Below are 21,704 nucleotides of genomic sequence, written 5' to 3' on the forward strand. Positions count from 1 at the left end.
TTGTTACTTCAAATTTTTTTTAAAAAACAATTTGATTTTTTTTTTTAAAAAAAGCTTAACGGGACCCGGCCCAGCCCGTAACCGCATATGACGGTTACAATTAAGAGCCGAGTTTTATTCGACCCTAACCCACCGGATCCGATCTGAACCTGGACCGACTCATGACCAGGTAGGGATGACAATGGGACGGGACGGGGGCGGGTTTGTCATCTCCATCCCCGTCCCCGTCTCCAAATTTCATCCCCACCTCATACCCGTCCCGATCCTTGCTTTTTCGGGTTTGGGGAATCCCTAAACCCGAATCTTCGAGATTCAACTGCCCATCTCCGTTTCAAAAATATTAATATGTTAAGACGACGACGGATTCGAAAATTTTCTCAAATCAAATCTTATCCTACTAAAAACATTATCAAATCACTCCATATTTTACATGAAAAAAATTTAAACAAAACTTTCCTTTTTAAATCGAACAAATCTTTTAAATTAAAAATAATTTTGTATTAATTATTTAGTATTATTTGATGAAATTAAAAATAAAAATAACATATGCAATATATGTACATCTTTTACTATTATATATATATATATATATATATATATATATATGATATTTTGATATATTTATTTGTTTTTTATTATTTAATTTAAAAACTTTTGTTTTTATTATTAATAATTATTTTATATTTGGTTAGATGAACTTTAAATTTATAAATTTTGATTAGTTTTATTATTTTTAATTAAATAATAGATTAAATTTTAAATTTATATTTAATTTTTTATATTTTAAATTATATAATTATTGAATGAACGTACAAAAAAATACTATATAAATTATTTTAGTTCTAAACAAGAAAATATATTTTAATATATTTTAAATTAATGAATTTAGAATCCATGTATCTTATTTAAGATTAAGCTAGAACTCCGCCGCTCTCCTCCTTTTCCTTCTCCTTCAAACATACGTACAAAGCTTTCATACACAACATGTAATCTGTGCATTCGCAACCTCTCTAGGGTTCTTCTCCCCTGGAAAAGTAGGAAGAAATTCGCGAATACCCGAATCATACAAAAAGTACAGTTGCGTACGCATTAATTTGTCAAAGATAAAGCCAAGAAATTGTTTTTTCCTCTAATGGTTATTGAGAACAATGGTGGGTCCAGAATTCAGCCACGTTGTACCGGTGGAGCCTCCGAATGCCGTCGGCGGGTTGAAGAAGAAAGGGGCCGGGGCACGTAGCTGGATTTTAATGGATTCTACGGGTGGAGAAACGTTGTTGGATGTCGATAAGTACGCGATCATGCATCGCGTGCAGATACACGCGCGTGATCTCCGCATTCTCGACCCTCTCTTGTCTTACCCTTCCACAATTCTCGGCCGTGAGCGAGCCATTGTTCTCAATCTTGAGGTTTAATTTCATTTTGCGAAAAACTTTTACCGACCGTTTTCGTGCTTGAATTAAATAATTGAAGACCCTTTTGCTCTGATTGTAACTTGTTCATTAAGTCCGTATTTATTGATTTGGAGGAAAGGTAATTTTTGACCGTGTATCTGTGTTAAAGATCTAGTTTTTAAACAAAAATTCGATATTGTGGCAAATTGTGTTTATGGTTTGTGATATTTGCTGCGTCTGTTTGTAAATAGTTTCATTCAAGATACGTATTTTGGATGTTAGTTTTGTATGTACTTATTTGTTTACTTCTGTTTGAATACAGCATATCAAGGCCATCATCACAGCAGAAGAGGTGAGCTATTAATTCGTCTTTTGAAATGATTTTTTACCCTTAGTCCTTTCTTTACTGTTCTTCCATTAAACAAGGTTTCCAAAGAGTAAGAATTTCTTGCGGGAGTTGGCGTAAATGACTTGGCTACAATTTGTTGCTTATCACTGCTGAACTCTTTCACAAATGCTCCTTGCCAGATTATATATATCTTGGTTGGATGTTTATTTTGTGAATATTGTTTGGTATGGTAAAATATGCTGATTCTGAGGTAGCTCAGGAGTTTTGGACTTTCATTATCCAAGTGAAATTGGATTTTGACTTTAAAGTTGCGTTTAAACAATGAATAATACTTCTATTGAACTGGCAAGACATTCGAGTCTTCGTTCTTGTGGTCCAAGACTTCAAATACAGTGATTCTTATGTAATTATAACATTCCCAAGATGAAAAAACAAAGTGGTTCTCTCTTGTTAACAAATATGTGGTAAAAGGTTTTGAGGGTATATTGTTCGAGGTGTACTTTTTGGTGCAGGCTGATGTTGAGTTTGCTATTATTTACTGGTTAGGTGTTGCTTCGCGACCCATTGGATGAGAACGTTGTTCCTATAGTTGAGGATCTTCGAAGGCGACTGAAATCATTATATACAATTCGGGATGGTAATGGAGATGGGAACAATTTGACTGTGCATCATGATGTTGAAACGGGTGAAGAAGATGGTATATCTTATATAATTTTTTTGCCTTTCTTTGAAGAAGTATATTATTCTTTGTACCTATGATGGTTGAGTAATGACTCCATACCGCAGACTCTCCATTTGAGTTTCGGGCTCTTGAGGTTACATTGGAAGCAATTTGCAGTTTCCTGGCTGCCCGTACGATAGAATTGGAGAGTGCTGTTTACCCGGCTTTAGATATGCTCACATCAAAGGTACATTTATTTTGGTTTCTTATGAACTTGTTGTTTTGATCTAAACAGAATCCAGTCGGGATTGATAGTGGTCTGATTATGTGCCTGGTAACAAAATTATTTATTTTCTGCATTTACATCATCATTCGACTTCTTGCTCTGAAAATAATGTATCTGGCATTGGAGGAACTTGTGGGATGCATTCCATTTGCTTGGTGACTGACCGAATCGAGAGCTGCTTTACTCCTGACATAATATCTTCCTCTTTGCCATTTATTTGTGTTAATCATATGTGCATTCCGAGAACTCGATTAATTGTCTCCTCTGTTGTCTTTCTTTGTGTTGTAATGAACTTCTGGTATTATTGATTTCATGTGTTACCCTACTTGTTTGCAGATTAGTAGCCGTAATTTAGATCGAGTGCGTAAGTTAAAGAGTCAAATGACAAGGTTGACAGCTCGTGTACAAAAGGTGGGGCTCTGGTTTTTAGTGACTGCTAAACAAATCCATTAGGCAATCCTTCTCATTTTTGAAGTTGTTCTGTACAAATCTTGATTATTTAATGCACATAATCCAACCGGTTAATCATTGCCAGAATTCTCGGGCACTTATATTGGTTTTTACTTCATTTTCCTCTGTATAGATTTATGTTACATGAGTTCCTGGTACCTACAGAATTATTAAGTTCTTGATGTTACTTAGAATAGTTCATCCAAGTTTTGCTAGTATTTGATGCGATCTAACAATTAATTTGACACTGTCATACTGGGTAGTTTAAAGGCTGCCAAATATGGATCCCATGAAACTCTGTGCGATGTTTGTTAGTGCTTCTTTTGACGTCGCTTTTCGTTTCATACGAAGAGTTCAATTACATTGTTCGTTAGTTCCAGTTTAATTTTACAGCTTTCATGCAGGTGAGAGATGAGCTTGAACAGCTTTTGGACGATGATGATGACATGGCTGATCTTTACTTGTCTAGAAAGTTGGCTGTTGCATCACCTGTGAGTGGCTCAGGAGCTGCAAGTTGGTTCCTTGCATCACCTACCATAGGCTCCAAGATTTCCCGAGCTAGTAGGGCCAGTATCGCAACTGTTCGAGGAGACGAAAATGATGTTGAGGAGCTTGAAATGTTGCTTGAGGTAGTATTAATTCTGCTCATTTTACAGATGAATTTTAGGAAGTTGTTTAATGAAGAGTTGTCACTTATATTGCAGGCTTACTTCATGCAAATTGATGGAACATTCAACAAATTGACCACGGTCTGTCAATTACATTAATTTTAAAAAGTTAGATATGTATATTCAAAGTCCAGAATTCAATCTTATTTAAATGCATGCATAGAATTGCATTGGCATCAAGGCTACGTGAAAGAGATACCTGTGCCTAGTTTGAAAATGTTATTTTTTCTCCATTTTTGTTTTGAATGGAACTGAGAACATCTAGTCTTTGGTAAAACTGTACCATCACCAGTAGCATAGGCCTTCTCTATATAGTTTGTGTTATATATCATGCTGTCCATTTATATTGTCTCATTATTTTGATGTCTTCCCTGCTATAATATTTGCAGCTGCGTGAATATATCGATAACACAGAAGATTACATCAATATTCAGGTAAAATATAAAACAAAAATTGGTATTTCACAAGTACTTTGTTTTCGTAGCGATCTAAATCCAAATATACGCCTTTTCGTTCCAGCTTGACAATCACCGAAATCAGCTCATTCAGGTCTGTCTCGTGCGACTTTTATGTAATTATCTTGTTCTTGCCAATTTAAATTTATTTTCATGGCTGCAGTTGGAGCTCTTTCTCAGCTCCGGAACTGTATGTCTATCCATTTATTCACTCGTGGCCGGAATATTTGGTATGAACATACCTTATACATGGAATGAAGATCACGGTTTTATGTTCAAATGGGTACGTGAATTTTACATTTTTTTTTTGCAACTATCATTTTTGGTATTTCCTATTGGACGCTTCAACGATCTGGTTCATTCTTTCAGGTTGTTATTGTCTCAGGGGCATTTTGTGCGGCAATCTTCGTGCTAATAGTCGCTAATGCTCGCGCCAAAGGACTCGTTGGATCTTGATTCGAGGATGCTATAGCGATATTAATCAATCAACTTATGAACAAGTTGTTCTAAAGTTTCCATACCATTTTTGGATGCTCGTACTAAATAAACAAAAGTTCAAGATTCTTATTTCATGAAATGCTCAACAAGTAGCCATCTCACTAGTCAGACATGTGCCTTATGGTCGATACTTAGGTCACAAATCTGGTTATTGTCGCAATTTATTAGAAAATAGTTTGTTTTGAACTGGTTAGGCTTGAGTTCTTGCATTTGTATTCTTCAATTGTGCAGCCACTTGAAATGTTTGTTTACAGGACTTAGTTAGGTAAACATTGATTTTAATTTCCTTTTAAATTCTGAAATTTGGAGAATTAAATATAAATATTAAATTTTTTCCAACATATGTATTGTTTACAATCTTATTATTGCATGCTAATGTACTGTGTATGAATCATACTAATTACTGCACACGCAGTATTTATGCTAAAAATTATTAATATGAAATATTATCGTTTATGTTATTAAATTAGTAATATATATCAAAAGTTAGAAAACATTAATAAAATCATATTATTTAGTAACTTTGAATGTTATTACATAATCTTTATTTGAAAAAGTAATTTTTAAGTAATTTCTAGCGGCGACAAATTAAATTAATTAATGATGCTTTTAACATGATTATGTGATATAATGATATAAAATAATATTCATTTGATTTGATTGGTAACAAACATAAAGTGTGTACAAATATTGAAGGTCATCCCATAGAAAACAAAATATTGAAGGTCATGAATAATGAATATGTTTATAACATGATAGTTTATAAAATTTAATTTTAACTATTTTGTGAAATATTTATGAGATATATCTTTAATATGATCTAATTTATGAAAAATATTATTTTAAATATGGATGATATTGGTCTGTTTCACAAAATAAATCGTGAGACCGTCTCACAAAATACATATTATAAAAATAATAGATCTTTTGTAAGACGGTCTCATGAATTTTTATTCGTGAGAAGAATTAATTCTATTCATATTTACAATAAAAAAATATATTTTTTTACATAAAGGTGATCCAAATAAGATATTTATTATACAAAAATGACTCATGAGATCATCTTACATGAGTTTTTGTGTTTTAAAAAATAATAATTTTTATGAATAAGGTTGAATAAAAAATTTACCATCGTAAATTAACTAATTCACGATCCCTATCATTTTTACTTTATTTCATATCTCATTCTCTTGTTTTAGTGATTAACCTTAAATTAAATAGATTTTTTTTGAAAATAATTAAATAATTTCAACGTACAGAAATATTCTTATCCTTCACATATCAATGTGTTCGTAGATTTTTCAGGGTCCCGGCAGAGGCTACTCAACTCGTCGCCGCCGTCGGAGACTTGTTTTCCATATTTCCATTTGCAATCATTCCTACGTGTACAATTTCAGTGTGGCAGGAATTTGAATATGGCTAACACCTCTAGCTATCAAATTTATCCTAGAAAAGCCTTTTATATGGATTCATTACAGAGCTCAGTCTGCAAACTCCATTTCAGAACAACCTTACAGTTCATCAGATATAGTTCCTCAATTCCATTCAAGAAACAATCTTTTTGTGCAACCAATGATACCTTCAACTCAGACCCCAATTCACCGGGAAGCCCACCAAAAAGATCCAACCTTTCGCCTAAGATTAAGAATGGCAGGCCACACTCAGTAAGGGATAGACACGTTTCGCCTAATAATTCTTGGTTGGATAAATGGAATGAAGCCCAGAAACCAAATTGGCAAAAAAGGCCTCAGTCAGTATTGGATTACAAAATTAGGGGAGAAATTTCGGATTCCGAAGAAAGTACTAGTACTAGGACTGGTGGTAGTACTATGGAGAGAATTGTTGAAAAGTTGAAAAAATTCGGTTACATGGATGATGTCAGTGAGAAGGATGGAAACGTTGGGAGAGTGATTGAGAAAGGGTCTATAGACGACATATTTTATATCGAGGAAGGGTTAATGCCGAATACAAGAGGTGGATTTTCCAAGGATTATCCTTTTGGGGATAAAAACTTGATTAAAAGTGGTAATGTGAAGGTAAGATTTCCATGGGAGAAAAATGTAGTGGATGATGAGAAACCGAGTCTAGATAGCCGGAAGACCAGGAGCTTGGCGGAATTAACACTTCCCGAGTCGGAGCTCAGGAGGTTGAAGAATTTAGCTCTTCGAATAAAAAACAAAACAAGGATTGGCAGCTCAGGGGTGACACAAGAGGTTGTGGAGATGATTCATGATAAATGGAAAACATCTGAGATTGTCAGATTGAAAATTGAGGGAGCACCGGCACTAAACATGAAGCGGATTCATGAGATTCTGGAGGTGACTTTCTTCTGAAACTTTGGCAGTGTTGCGTAACATAACTTCTTCTTCTTCTTTTATTTGTTGCGGAAAATTTAATGTTTTCTGTTGTCTCTATGCATTTTTCCATGAGTTCATGGAAGCAGTTGTGAAAAGGATAGAGAGTGATGGTTATCATAGGTTGTTGATCCGATATATATCCACGTTAGAGAATCCTGCCAATAATTTGTTCGAATGGAGAGTTAATAGAATTATATTGTTAGGGTTTCAATTTAATAAACCTCTATGTTGTAATTCAGCAAATAATTTGTTAGAATGCAGGAGCTTAGGCCTTTGCAATAATTTCTATTGTGAAGTGGAGAACATGTGAAATTTTCTTCATCTGAGGTTATTAGGTGTTCTCAGAGCCGAAAAATGCAGATCAATATTCGTGACATTAATTGATGGCATTTGCCCCCTAGTATTGTTATACCTTTTTAGTTGAGCTTCAAGGGGCAAAGGTGTAGTTTCTTCTAATGATAAGTTCACTTTAGCATCATTTGCTGCGAGAAATCCGCTAAGACCATCAGTGAGCATTCGCAAAGCCCTTGTAGCTGCTTTTGCTGGTGCGTATATTTGTATCTATAATGCACCAGATTTTTAAGGAAACTAATTTTAACTCGTGTTACAAATTTCAAGTGTCAAAGTATTCAACACGACAAGACCTATAATCATTCTACTGATTATCGATTACAAATTTCAAGTGGCAAAGTATTCACTTGTGTTACAAATTTTAAGTGTCAAACTAATTTTACCAGATTTTTAAGGAAACTAATTTTCACTCGTGTTACAGATTCAAGTGTCAAACTAATTTTACCAGATTTTTAAGGAAGCTAATTTTCATTTGTGTTACAAATTTGAAGTGTCAAAGTATTCAAGCTCCTGCTGTGAAGTTGTTGATGGTGTATTGATTTTTTTTGGTTCAGCGAAAAACTGGTGGACTGGTTATTTGGAGATCCGGCAGTTCCGTGTCTATTTACAAAGGTGTAACTTATGAAGATCCTACACTGAAGCTAAAGAAAAGAATTTTCACTAAAAATGAAATTTATACTGCTTCTTCTGATAAGGCTGGTCAGGATTCTTCCAAATTTGATCCTTCGGGTCACACTGATGGTCCACAAGAATCTGTTGGTGGTGACATGGTGGATAAAAGCACTGAAGCACCATCTGTGGTGAAATATGAAGACGAAATTGAGGAACTATTGGATTGCCTTGGTCCAAGATATACTGATTGGCCAGGAGAAGGTCCACTACCCATTGATGCTGATTTACTTCCAGGAGTTATTCCTGGTTTTCAGCCTCCCTTTAGATTACTCCCTTATGGTGTGAGATCGACCGTTGGAACGAAGGAAGGAACCGCTCTACGAAGGCTTGCCAGAGTTCTGCCACCACATTTTGCACTAGGTATGCAACTTTTCTTATAAACAGGACATTTTGTGAGCAGGAACCTTTGCGTAATGGTTGGCATCTTCAGGAAGAGGCAGGCAACTTCAAGGGTTGGCTGTAGCCATGATAAAGTTATGGGAACGGAGTTCAATTGCAAAAATTGCATTAAAACGGGGAGTCCAGCTAACAACAAGTGAAAGAATGGCTGAAGATCTCAAGGTAACACGTGGTGCTCATTTTGAGACTTTAACATTGAAATTAAACTCAGTGAGTGAAACCATCAATATAGAGTAGTGAAGGTGGTTAGTATATGGGAGCGCAATTCCCAAGAATGTGACGGTATATCACTTGTAATGCAAGAATATTCAACTGAAATGAATTGATTGTCTTCTGCTTTTTGTGATTGAAGATATGCTCTCCAATATTTGATTCACCATAAGCACTGACATAATTCATGAACTTAAATATTATAATATACTCAATATTAACTTAATGCAGAGATTAACCGGTGGCATGCTACTGTCAAGGAACAAGGACTTCCTGGTATTTTATAGAGGGAAGAATTTTTTGTCACCAGATGTTGCCGAAGCATTGCTGGAACAGGAGAGATTGGCGAAGACTTTACAAGATGAAGAAGAACAAGCTCGGTTTAGAGCATTATCCTTAGTTTCTCCAGTTTTGAGAGAACCTAATGAAGTTGGAACTGCAGGTACACTCAAAGAAACTTTAGAGGCAGATTCTAGATGGGGAAAGCAATTGGATGATGATAACGAGGCAAAAGTGATGAGAGAAGCAGAATTGTTAAGGCATGCCCACCTTGTTAAAAAGCTGGAGAAGAAGCTCGATCTTGTGAGTTTCATAAATTTAGAACCGTATAAATCCCGTCTCCTTTCCACTGTTTTACGCATCATACTTGGCAATCAATACGAAGCATTACTAGGTTATCATATTATTCATACCTCTCATCTATGTATGCAAATTTGATAAATTTCTCCGACCAGGCTGAGAGAAAGCTAACAAAGGCTGAAAGAGCCGTTTACAAGGTAGAGGAATCTTTAAATCCCGCAGATCCTCCACAAGATCCAGAAAGCCTTAGTGATGAGGAGAGGTTTATGTTTCGGAAACTTGGTTTGAGGATGAAAGCATTTTTACTTCTCGGTAAAAAGATTCGTATTTTTCCAAAGTTATTTTTTGAGTTGGTAAATTTGTTGTCACAGACCCGCACATTATTTTCTTCAGGTAGGCGTGGAGTTTTTGCTGGTACTGTGGAGAATATGCACTTGCACTGGAAATATCGAGAATTGATCAAGCTCATTGTGAAGGTCCCAAACGTTGAGGAGGTTAAGAAAATTGCACTCGCGCTAGAAGCTGAGAGTGGTGGCGTGTTGGTCTCGGTGGACAAAATATCAAAGGGCTATGCGGTAGTTGTTTTTCGAGGTCGGGATTATAAAAGGCCCTCATTGCTAAGGCCCAAGAATCTCTTAACAAAGCGAAAAGCATTGGCCCGGTCAATTGAACTTCAAAGGCACCAGGTACCACATGGATTTTGTAATTTTATGTACTGGCAGCTCAAAAAAGGTAACTTACGCTTCAGATTATACTGTTCATTTGCAGGCCCTCATGAACCATATTTCAACGGTGCAAACACGAGTAAACCAGCTGAGAAGTGAACTGGTACAGCTTTTCCTATTACGGCTCATGCTACTGTCGAGTGTATCATATTTTTTGTACATTTTTAAACCCGTATTTGCTTTTCCTTTGGGAAACGTTAATAGAATCATCATCTTGCAACTATAGGAACAAATGGCCGCCGTGAAAGACAAGGGAGATGAAGAACTTTACAATAAACTCGACTCTGCTTACTCTACAGAAAATGAGGACAGTGAGGTTTGTGTTTAACGTCATTTCCATTACAAAATTACAAAAAGTTGTGGATCACCATCTTGTGGAAATGTTCAACTTTTGCTCCAAAAATACGATTCTCTTATTCCTTCCCTTCTCTTCAATCCTTTTTAATCAGGTGGAAGGAGATGGCACTTACCTCGGCATCTACGACGGCGAGAACGATGTATTAGATGAAACTAACGATCCCGATCCCAATGCCTGTGCGGAAACAAATTTCCCATATGATTTCGAAGAGGATTCAGAGACAGAATCTGAAGAGATGTATGGACAGAAAAGCATCAGTCACACTTAGTACTGCAGCGAAATATGCCATAAACATCAGTGAAGCTAGTTTTGGAGAATTTACCTAGAAATCTTGATTTCCATCTTGACTACATTCTTGTTTTGTCATTATTGTACAGAACTTAAACATGTTCTTGTGTATCAAACATAGATATGGACAGAAAATATTCCCTAAACTTCTCATAATTTGTCTTTGTTAGTGGCCAAATATCATTACAATCCCAGATTCCTCACAAATTTTCCGACTTTGGTTCCACAATTAACACCACTTCAGCAGTTACTATTCAGCATAATTTGAAAGCTTACAGAGTTTGTATAAAAGAACAACTTCAAATGTAGGGGCACTACCCCGTGATAGAATCAAGGGCCCAAATTTAACCACGTATACATGGGGCCCATTAATTCTTTTAAAATCACATATGTGTGTGAATCTTGTCCATCCAAACACTGCCCCCACATGTAGCATCGAATCAACCAATATATAGATGCACTCCATCTGCACGCTCATTATGATAATATAATTAATATATATTATATTCAATAATAATTAACATATGAAAATATTTTTACTACGTCTATACGTTACAAAAGAAAATATCATTTAGTTTTTGGCAAAAATTTGTGTGAAACAGTCTCACGGATCGTATTTTGTGATACGGATATTTTATTTGGGTCATTCATGAAAAAATATTACTTTTTATGCTAAGAATATTACTTTTTATTGTGAATATCGGTAGAATTGACCCGTCTCACGGATAAAGATTCGTGAGACCGTCTCACAAGAGACCTACTTTTAATTTTTTTGATTGAATATATCAGATTTTGTTCTTCAAATAATATATACGAGTCTAAACTTATTGTTTCTTAGATAGAATTCATTTCACAATTACATAGTTAAATTTATACCAGTAATCCATTTCATGTGTGCATAATTTATGTTATATACAGATAATTTGATATTTTAAAATTTTAAATGATAAATAATAAATTTATTGAAATATAACCAAGATTACAGAATACATGTGACGTGTGCAGTGTCACGTTTATAAAATTAACGCTGTGTAATGAATTCTATAATTTCAAGTCAAACATTTCTTCTTACTCGTCCCCAGCGTTCGTACTTCTTTGGGCAGCTAAACAATTTATAAAAACTGAAACTATTGTATATAATATATTTTTCTTCCAATAATTGTTTTCCTAGATTGTCAAATTCTGGTTTTAATCATATATCTTTCATTTCTTTTTTGCAATTTAGATATTTCTTCGTGTCGTTTTAATGATATGACACATTACACAGATTAGTGTGATAAAATTTTAAAATAAAATAAAAATTTAAAAATATAGAATATCAAAATCACAACGTCCCAGTAAAATATATGTCCTCTAAAGTAGAAGAAGTAGCTGAGCATCTAAATTTACTTTGCGTTTTGAAAAAAAAAAATAACCACGAAATAATTTGGGCAATCGGGTGGACACGTTTATTGCGAGAAAGGTCCACACAGCACAATATGGACACAAACCAATCCCTCCTACGTATAAAATCCCTTGCCCGGCCCTGACAGTTCAAAATAGCCGTTAAAAAGATGAAAATATTCTCTTAAAACAGAAACAAAACCGCGAAGAAAAGAGAATTAGCCACCATGGACGAGTTCTTGCACCTCTCTCCAGGCAGTATGTTATGGCTTCAAGAGGTACTCAGCATGAACAACAAGAGTGCTTTTTTAAGCTACACTAACACAAATGAACCCCTATCGAAGACCAATGCGAATGGATCGACTCGCGGAAATGTAAACAAAAGGATGATTCAGTTCTTGAAGAAGAATTGGACGACTCAGGCGCAAACGGGGAATACTTCTGGAGAAACGGATAGAGGGAGAGGGAGAGGTAAGAAGCATGTGATCCGTGAGAGGTTAAGAAGGGAGATTCACAAGCGATTTTATGGAGCTTTGCATGAGTTGTTGCCACCAGGAACTAAGGTTAGCTTGCATTAATTATTGCTTACAAACGCATGCTTACACGCACAGACAACAAATTTCTGATTTTCTAATTAAATAAAGTCGTCTTTTCACTCATGCATGATGCATCCAAGTTCACTCTCGTACATAGTTCGATGGAAAGTTAGCTGCATGGACTAGGCCATGGAGAGGGGGAATTTTGAAAATGGTCAACATCTGAATTTGAAATATAGCTAGGCCTCTGAAGTGTGAAAAAAAAATGCAGTGTAGAGGCCAACAAAGAAGCTTTGTTAACTACTATCTCGATATCTCTGTGAACTTGAACATTTTTTAAGGTGACATTCATTATTTATCAAAATATGAAAATGATCATCAGCACCAGCTAATTTATATAAACGAACGTGTTAATTCAGCTGAAGCGTTTTTTTAATCTCAGAGTGATCAGAAATCGATACTCGAAATGACGATCAAGAAAATCAAAGAGCTGCAGGATAAAATGAGGTAGAGATCATTTTGGGTGCAAGGGAAAATGAGGTAACATTAGAAAAGGCTGAGATACAATTACAAGTTGGGAATCCAGCTTCTGGGATTGATTCCATGTTGGGAGTTGTTAAATCTTTGAAATATACTAATTCTACGGCAACAGCCATACGCTCTTATTTTTCCCAACGTCAGTTTTCTGCAGTGCTGGAGGTTGAAACAAAGGTACTGTGTTTGATCCTTAATGTCATCTATTATATATATATTTGTAACATACTAGAAAAATGCACGTGCGTTGCACGTAAAAACCTAAACTGTTGAAAATATATGTACGAAATTTTGATAATATTTAAATGAATTAAAACATGGCTAATAACATTTATCAACTGAAACAAACTAAGCCATAAAAAATAAAAAATCATGACCATAGACGGTATATGAATAAGAGAAATTATCTTATCAACTCGAAACACTTTCCAATATGCTTCTTGGTTGATTTTGAGAACTCAACAACTCTTTGTCGTAGTTTGTTATAATATGCATATAACTATTTTGGCATGCTCAGCAAGTATCTGATCGTCTTTAACATATATTATGTTATTTACAATCCTTATCCGGGATCTGACATGCTCATAGTTTGCTTCTTTATCACGACATTTTTTCGGTTTTCTACATTGTTTTTATCTGATAATCTTATTTTTTCGACTATCTTTTTTGTTGTTAAATGATTTTTCAGCTTTTGACAATCATCAACTATAAATCCTAAGAAAAAATGCTTTTACTCGCGATAAGTTTTCACTGTGACTAAAAGTATTTATAACTTATATATTATTCAACAACAAAATCAATGAATGGTGTTGCACCTTCTTCAAATATTGTGATATTTGTGATATCATTTTTATATATTTAGTATCAATATTATAAACATATAGCTATAAGGTTAATAAATTTTTAACAACTATTTCTCAATCATTGTGAGAAAAATACTTGAAATCTCTTCAAATGGCTATATTTTAAAATTGTGTCCTCATTTAATTTGACGCAATTCAAGAAAGTCATATTGATCGTCATTTTTTGAAAGCTTTGAAATAATGATTGCGTGCATCATGTCATAAGGATGATATAGTTTCAATCTCATTTGTTGCGTTTAGAACATAATATTGTATTATTCATTGAAACAAAACAAATTTTCTTCTATCGAGTTTATATTTTGTTTTATAATATTTTATATCTTGTGGAACGATATACAAAATTAATTATTGTATTTTAAAAATCTTGAGAAGAGATACGAATAATGTAATTAAGATATGCATATGAGATATCATTCAAATATATGTCAAAGTATTTGTCTTATTCAATATCACATCTAATAATATAACCATTTAGATTTCATGAGCATTTTATGATAGTCAAAATTAATTTGATGAAATATTGTAGAATTTTATTTGAATTTCAATAGTTGGCTAAGTGAATTTATTTGACGAGGAGTTTTCTATGCTACCATCATATATGTTATGAATTAGCTGGTTAGACACTTTGACTAAAAAAAGAGACAAAAACAATCTCGTAGTCACATCGAAATATATCGAGATAATATTGGAGGAAATAAAGTGAAACTGGCTTAATGTCTCAATAAAATGCACAAAATTGATCTATTATATTGTGTCAACAAAGCTTTAGAATTGTTCTCATACCATTATAAATAGAATGAGAATTATGCACAATTTGTTTTTTATGTATTTCTTTTTCTGAATGAAGAATTTTTTCTTTTTGAAAACTATTTTATTGAGAAATATTGACATTTTATATGACATCCATATGTCGCACAACCATGAAGTAACAACATAATCAATATATAACACTTAACGTACACATACAATTCTTCAATTTCTTCTTCATTGTGCTTCGTTTAAATTTAAATCTGAATCATTCTTGATCTTAATATTTCGCTTTAAATATGATTTAATATATATGTTTCATGTTACTTAGTTGGACTTAATTTCAAATATCTATAAAAAAATGTGCTTGAATTATATCATACAGAAATTAGGACATAGTATATAGGACCGCGCTTGCCGCTTTACCAAAATCTATAGATAGTAGTAATGGTGCAACTCAAATCTTTTAAACCGCACAGCAGCTCAAGCACCACGGTTCGGCCGCTCTACCAAGCAGGGACAATTATTGCACCCGACAATATCCCTTCTAATAATTGCACTCCTTGCAATCAATGGGAATCAAACCCGTGACCTTGACTCTGATACCAATTGTAGGGCCGAGCGCTTGCCGCTTTACCAAAGCTATAGCTAGTAGTAATGGTGCAACTCAAATCTTTTAAACCGCACAACAGCTCAAGCACCACGGTTCGACGGCTCTACCAAGCAGGGACAATTATTGCACCCAACATAGTAATACACAACATTATTATTTTTATTTAACATGTCTTTTTTTTTCATCCACTATGTTTGTCTTAACTTTTTTTTTCAAAATTTGACGCATTTCGTAGACTATATGTATGAAAAACCAAGAAATTATATAATTTACAGAAACCATTTATTATTCTCTTCGTAGAACAGAAGACCCAAAATACGTGGCTTTGATTGGTATACTTTCATACTTATTTTTATATAAACAACAAGACACATCATATAATATCAGAAAAATCAATTACCGCCAACAGTACTAACCAAAACGAATAAAAAAATCATAACACAAACAGCCTCGATAAAAAAAAATGATAACTCAAAGTTTAAAAACAATTTATTTAGTACAATAACAAAGAAATTGAAGTATATACGAGCAATAAAAAGCATAAATCACTCTCAAATTAAATATTAACTCATATTATTCACAATTTGTATAAATTTTTCAATATTTTTTTCAAATAAAGAGAAGACACCTTATTAATGTCATCGTTTTATAGATATTCATTCCACTTCTTTAAAAAACACAAATGAAAAATGGTGCTTTGAAATCATAATAAAACCATTTAGAAAAGCAGCCGTAAAAATATAATTCAAAGTCACACAATTTTTCTTAAACCATAGAAAAATATTATACTATTGACAAAATATATATAGCAACAACAAAGCATGCGTTAACTTGTGATATAATTAAAATTTAGAATCATGCATAATCATTGAATTAGAACAAAATCGCATGCCAAAAATCTACTGGATATTATATATTTTAATAATTTATCCATATTTGTCGTTCATCAGAGGACTCTTAGACCTACCAATTTTTGTAGTTCACCTATTATTTTCATAATAAATAATATTACAAAAATAATATAAGCAAGAAAATAAAAACTCAAATTAAAATGTCTTCTATCAATCTAAGTAAAAAAAATTGATTAGAGAATATAATAATGTCGTAAAAAAATTAAATATTGATTTATAGACAGAAGTTTGGAAATACATTTGCCCCAATAAATAAAAAATATTATCTCTTGATATTCTGAGACATAAGGTAAAAACGAAAAAATATTTCAATTTTTTTAATATTTTGTAAATCACTTCAAACTAAGTAATCTAAGCAAACAGAAAACATGTATTATGTGTTTAAAAATTAACAAAATATCTCAACAATAAAAAATTGAAAAATAACCATTTTTGTTGGATATTTGATTTTGTTTCTCTTTTCTTTGTGCAAACAAACAAATCACATAAATAATCCAAACACAATTACATGATCAATACAAATGACATATAACAATAAAACATGTTAACGCTAGGGTAAAAAAACTTCTCTCATTGCAAGAACAAAAAATGATCAAATGGAGCATATTATTTAGTAATATTTATTTAGCAGTATTTATAAAAAAATTGACTAAATAAATTAAAAACAGTGTTTGAAATCACTTACAGACAAACATTTCTCTCAATCACATATCTCTATTGACACATAAAGAGTCTGAAAATATTTTTATTCTAAATGGGAGAAAGAAATTTTGTATGACATGAATATTTATTAATAATTTATTTTTATTCAGTCCGACTCATCTCCCTTTGTCTTCATATTATTATTTGACGACAATATATAAATTTAAGTAATTAAAATTAAATTTAAAATTAAATTAAAATAATAATTAGTTTGATTGAGTTAAATACACTATCAATGATCTTATTAAACTAAAATAAAAAAATGACTTAAATAACATCATTAACATGACAAATTGTAAAACAAAAAAAAAAATATAATAGCAAGATCACAAATGAAAGTCATAGATTTAATAGATTAATTAATAGATAATATATTATTTAGTAATATGTATTTAGCATCGTATATTGAAAATTGATTAAATAACTTAAATGTTTGCAATGAAATCACTTGCATATAAACATTTTCTCTCAATCACGTATTTTTGTTGATACATAAGTAATCTATATATATCTACCTTCTAAATGGGAAAAAAATGTTTTATATGACCTTAATATTTATTAATAATTTAATTTTATTTAATCACACTCATCTCTATTCGTTTTCCCATTATTACCTTAATGTTCGTAATATTAACAATTTATTTAAATTTATAACATTATGATATTGATTTTCTGTGAATTTGATGTCAATGTAAATATTAAAAGTAAATAATTTTAAATTTAAAAATAAAAATATATTAATGATTATTATTAAATGAACAGATGAAAAAAACAAAAAATAAATATGTATTTATGATAGTGATTTTATGTGAATTTGATGTCAATGTAAATATTAAAGTAATTAATTTTAAATTTAAAAATAAAAATATATTAATGATTATTATTAAATGAATAGATGAAAAACAAACAAAAAATAAACATGTATTTATGATAGTGATTTTATGTGAATTTGATGTCAATGTAAAATTAAAGCAATTAATTTTAAATTTAAAAATAAAAATGTATTAATGATTATTATTAAAAGAATATATGAAAAAGAAAACATGTAGTAATTACTTTTAAATTTAAAAATAAAAATATATTAATGATTATTATTAAATGAGTAGATGAAAAACAAAAAAAAAATAAACATGTATTTATGGTAGTGATTTCCTGTGAATTTGGTGTCAATGTAAATATTAAAGTAATTAATTTTAAATTTAAAAATATATAGATTATTAGTATATAAATATAGATATAGATATAGATTAAACCTCGACATATAAATTTATAATTTCTTATTTTCTGTTTTCTTAAATATAAATTTTTTGTATTATTTATTTTAATAAAAAGAATGTTTCTGTTTTGTTAAATATAAATTTTTTGTATTATTTATTTTAATAAAAGAATGTATAACACTATTACTATTATTTGTAAGGTATTTTCACAAAACCAATTAATTTTATAAATAATATTATTACATATTGATTATTTTAATAAAAGAATGTATAACACTATTACTATTATTTGTAAGGTATTTTCATAAAACCAATTAAATTTATAAATAATATTATTACATATTGATTCGAATCATTAGTTGTTGAACAAATACTTTGATATTATTTGTAGTCATGCCATGAAATTGAGTGAAAGAGTAATAAATAATAATTAGTGAATGGATTAATAATAATTAACTAATTACATAAAAGGAAGACAAAGTCTCATTAGAGTACAATTTTAATGAGGATAATAAAGAAATTCACAATTCAATCTGTATATTTATATATATATATATATATATATATATATATATGAAATACCTTTTTTAGAACATCTTGGAATTATATCTATAATCATAAGTTTCTGAGACGCGTACGTTGTGAACAAGTGGTATAATTATTGGGTTGGATTGACAGATGAAAGCAGCGGATGTGGAGAGGGAAGTGCGAAGAAATTTATTTGAAGTGGAGAGGAAATTTCATAGAAGCAGATTTTATTGTTTTTAATAATATTTTAGTTAAGAGCGACTTGTGGACATGCTCGAATTCCGTTCGATCGGGATCGTATAGTTTATTTTTATTAGTTTATTTGATTTATTAGTCACATCGAAACTTTATCTTTCAAACATTTTTAAATTTATTCTTGATTTTTATGTTTTATATTTGTTTATCGCTTCTTTTTTTCCTTATTACAATAGACTTTAACGTCATCTTTTAAGGCAAATTTGCACGTATATGTGAACTCTGGAAAAAACAACAAGTGCCGATACCGAAGTATCTTCAACTCACCAAATTATTGCTTTTCTCTTTTCTTTTCTTTGCACATGAATGGAACCTGGGCCGGCCCAGAACTGTAACCCGGTTACCCCTTTATCCGAATCGACTAGTCGGAACATAGTCTACAATTAAGGGGCGACATTTTTAGAACCTTCTAATCGATGGTTTTAAATTGTGGTCATATCTACTACATTCTATCTAATATCTATATAAGCATGAATAAGATTCTTAATTGTGTATTTACTTTTGTACTTTTGACCTTTTTTAACTTATGATATTGTCAATTGATGATTAATATTTTGTCATTTGGTGTTTCGGATAATTTCGATGGTTTGTTTTGATTTCATTGATGATTGATATAATTATGTTCATTGGTATTCCACCATTTGTTGTTCCCGATAATTTTGATGGTTTATTTTGAATCCATTGAAGATTGATATTCGGTTCTTTGGTGTTTCGGATAATTTCAATAGTTTATTTCTGATGATTCGATCATATTCGTGGTGTCATCCATCCACGGGTGTTATCCTCGTGCCATCTACAAAACATTAAAAGGCAATTCATTGACGATTTTAGCTACGATTTATGGTAAGTTTTTTCGCTTCAATTCTTGGTAAATTTTTAAGTGTTAGTTAAGATCATTAATATTATTAGTTTAGTCAGATTGAAAGTTTTTATTATACATTTATTAAATTATAAAAAGTAATTTTTTTTATTTTAATTAAAAAATTAGCGACAAATTATGTCTAAATCATCGCTAATTAACGACGGTAGCGATGGTGTTTCTCTAAACCGTTGTCAATTAACGACAATTTAGTTAAAAACCGTCGCTAAAATTAGCGACGGTATATCAAAAACTGTCGCTCTAATTTGAAAAACCGTCGCAAATGGTAGCTACCGTTGTCGTTGAACACACTTTCAATAACACCATCAATTACAATAATTTTAAATGGCTTATTACAACGGATAGCTTTTTGTTGTAGTGAAACCAACCCAAAGAAAGATGCAATTCTATTAAAAAAAAACATGAAGATCAAAAGATTGAGATATCGAATGATGCAAAGTTTTTATCATTCATCACCAAATGAGCCTTAAAAAAGAGAAAGAACTAAAGATAAAATAGTGAAATTAAATCAAAATTAAACAGGAAAATTTTAAATAAATATCTTGCAAAATGAACTAAGGGGGTGTATTTAACGTAATGAGATTTATTGATTTTTAGTGACTTTTGTAGATTTTAAAAGTCTAGATGTATTCAATTTAGACTTTTACATACTCCATAGAAGTCTAGTGGTATTCAAAATAGACTTTAATAGAGTTTTAAAAAGTCAAGTGATATTCAAAATCGACTTTTAAAAACTCTATAAAAGTCTATAGGTATTCAAATTTTCAATAGACTTTTAATAACTTCATGGAATTCATCAACATACAAACATTAAACCTAAGGTACAACTATAAATTATCAAAAATTGTATTTAGTTCAACCCAAAGATTTGGATGGATTTTTAAAACTTTTAACTCATACACAAGCTATTTATTTCTCTGACGCTTCACATCATCTCTTTTCTTGTATTCTCTCTTCTCATTTATCTCTATCACTCTCTCAAATTTTGAAAGTATATCTCTGTATATATTTTAATCTTTCCTTTTTTAATTTTTGATTTTTTAGCTGATTGTTCATTTAATAATTTTTTATTTTAATATCATAGGAAATTTTGAATTCCATAATTGAGTTTGTGATTTTTAATTTATGATTTATGTAAATTAATGTATTATGCAATAATAATAAAAGATGATCCAAAAAAATATCGCTTAATTCTCAATAATTGAATAGCCTCGCAACAACCATAATTTTTTAAATTCTTTTTAGCATTTTCAATTTCAATTAATATGTAAGTTATGATATTTATATACAAAATTATATTCATACAAATATTCTTTTCACATGTATATTATCAATTTGAAAACAAAGTTACAGATTAATCAATTGATGCATTTTAAAAAATTTACAAGCATGCATACAAACCCACATATATACACATGTAAGAATTAAATGATTTAACTTTTATATAAGTAAATTCATTTATTAATATAAATATTAAAAAACTATTTCAAACTGAATATGTTAATTAATTATTGGTTCAAAGAAATTAATAAAAAATAATATGTTATAATTAAGTACAAATTTTTTTAAATTCTATAAAAAAAATTCACAAACGTTTATAAAAATCTTGCAAAAAAATCTACATGAATGCACATCAATCTCTTTATAAATCTGTGAGATTCTTTAAAAGTCAATAAAAATATATCAAATCTATAAAAGTCTATCATTTGAAAAGGTCATTAAAAGCCATCAAAACTCTGAATTGAATACACCTCACTAAATATCAAATTTAACCATATCAAATTTAATTTTAATGAAATGCAATAATGTTATAATTTTGCGTTGCACTTACTAGTTTA

The 21,704-nt window shown here is 31.2% G+C and overlaps 3 protein-coding genes across 4 annotated transcripts; all 3 read left to right on the forward strand.

Moving 5' to 3' along the window:
• The first annotated feature begins 911 nt into the window (after positions 1-911).
• Positions 912-5,009, forward strand: LOC142518393 (magnesium transporter MRS2-I-like). Of its 2 annotated transcripts, none has more exons than XM_075621180.1 (11): positions 912-1,406; positions 1,714-1,743; positions 2,287-2,437; positions 2,527-2,648; positions 3,024-3,098; positions 3,542-3,766; positions 3,842-3,886; positions 4,195-4,239; positions 4,325-4,354; positions 4,424-4,543; positions 4,630-5,009. In XM_075621180.1, exons 1-11 carry the CDS (start codon positions 1,149-1,151, stop codon positions 4,714-4,716), a joined length of 1,188 nt encoding a protein of 395 aa, XP_075477295.1. In that variant the 5' UTR covers positions 912-1,148; the 3' UTR covers positions 4,717-5,009. The 2 variants fall into 2 exon arrangements, with proteins under 2 accessions (XP_075477295.1, XP_075477296.1); XM_075621181.1 differs by having other exon boundaries at positions 4,646-5,009.
• Positions 5,010-6,023: 1,014 nt separating this feature from the next.
• LOC142517752 (CRM-domain containing factor CFM3A, chloroplastic/mitochondrial) lies at positions 6,024-10,891 on the forward strand. Its single transcript, XM_075620157.1, has 9 exons — positions 6,024-7,076; positions 8,021-8,498; positions 8,569-8,699; positions 8,979-9,329; positions 9,482-9,638; positions 9,720-10,012; positions 10,095-10,154; positions 10,278-10,367; positions 10,501-10,891. The coding sequence occupies exons 1-9, from the start codon at positions 6,174-6,176 to the stop codon at positions 10,675-10,677; spliced, it is 2,640 nt and encodes an 879-aa protein (XP_075476272.1). The 5' UTR covers positions 6,024-6,173; the 3' UTR covers positions 10,678-10,891.
• A 1,416-nt stretch (positions 10,892-12,307) lies between these two features.
• LOC142519552 (transcription factor bHLH92-like) lies at positions 12,308-13,127 on the forward strand. Its single transcript, XM_075622598.1, has 2 exons — positions 12,308-12,643; positions 13,059-13,127. The coding sequence occupies exons 1-2, from the start codon at positions 12,308-12,310 to the stop codon at positions 13,125-13,127; spliced, it is 405 nt and encodes a 134-aa protein (XP_075478713.1).
• Positions 13,128-21,704: the final 8,577 nt, after the last annotated feature.

This window comes from Primulina tabacum, chromosome 11, assembly GCF_025594145.1.
Source record: "Primulina tabacum isolate GXHZ01 chromosome 11, ASM2559414v2, whole genome shotgun sequence".
Lineage (NCBI taxonomy): Eukaryota > Viridiplantae > Streptophyta > Magnoliopsida > Lamiales > Gesneriaceae > Primulina > Primulina tabacum.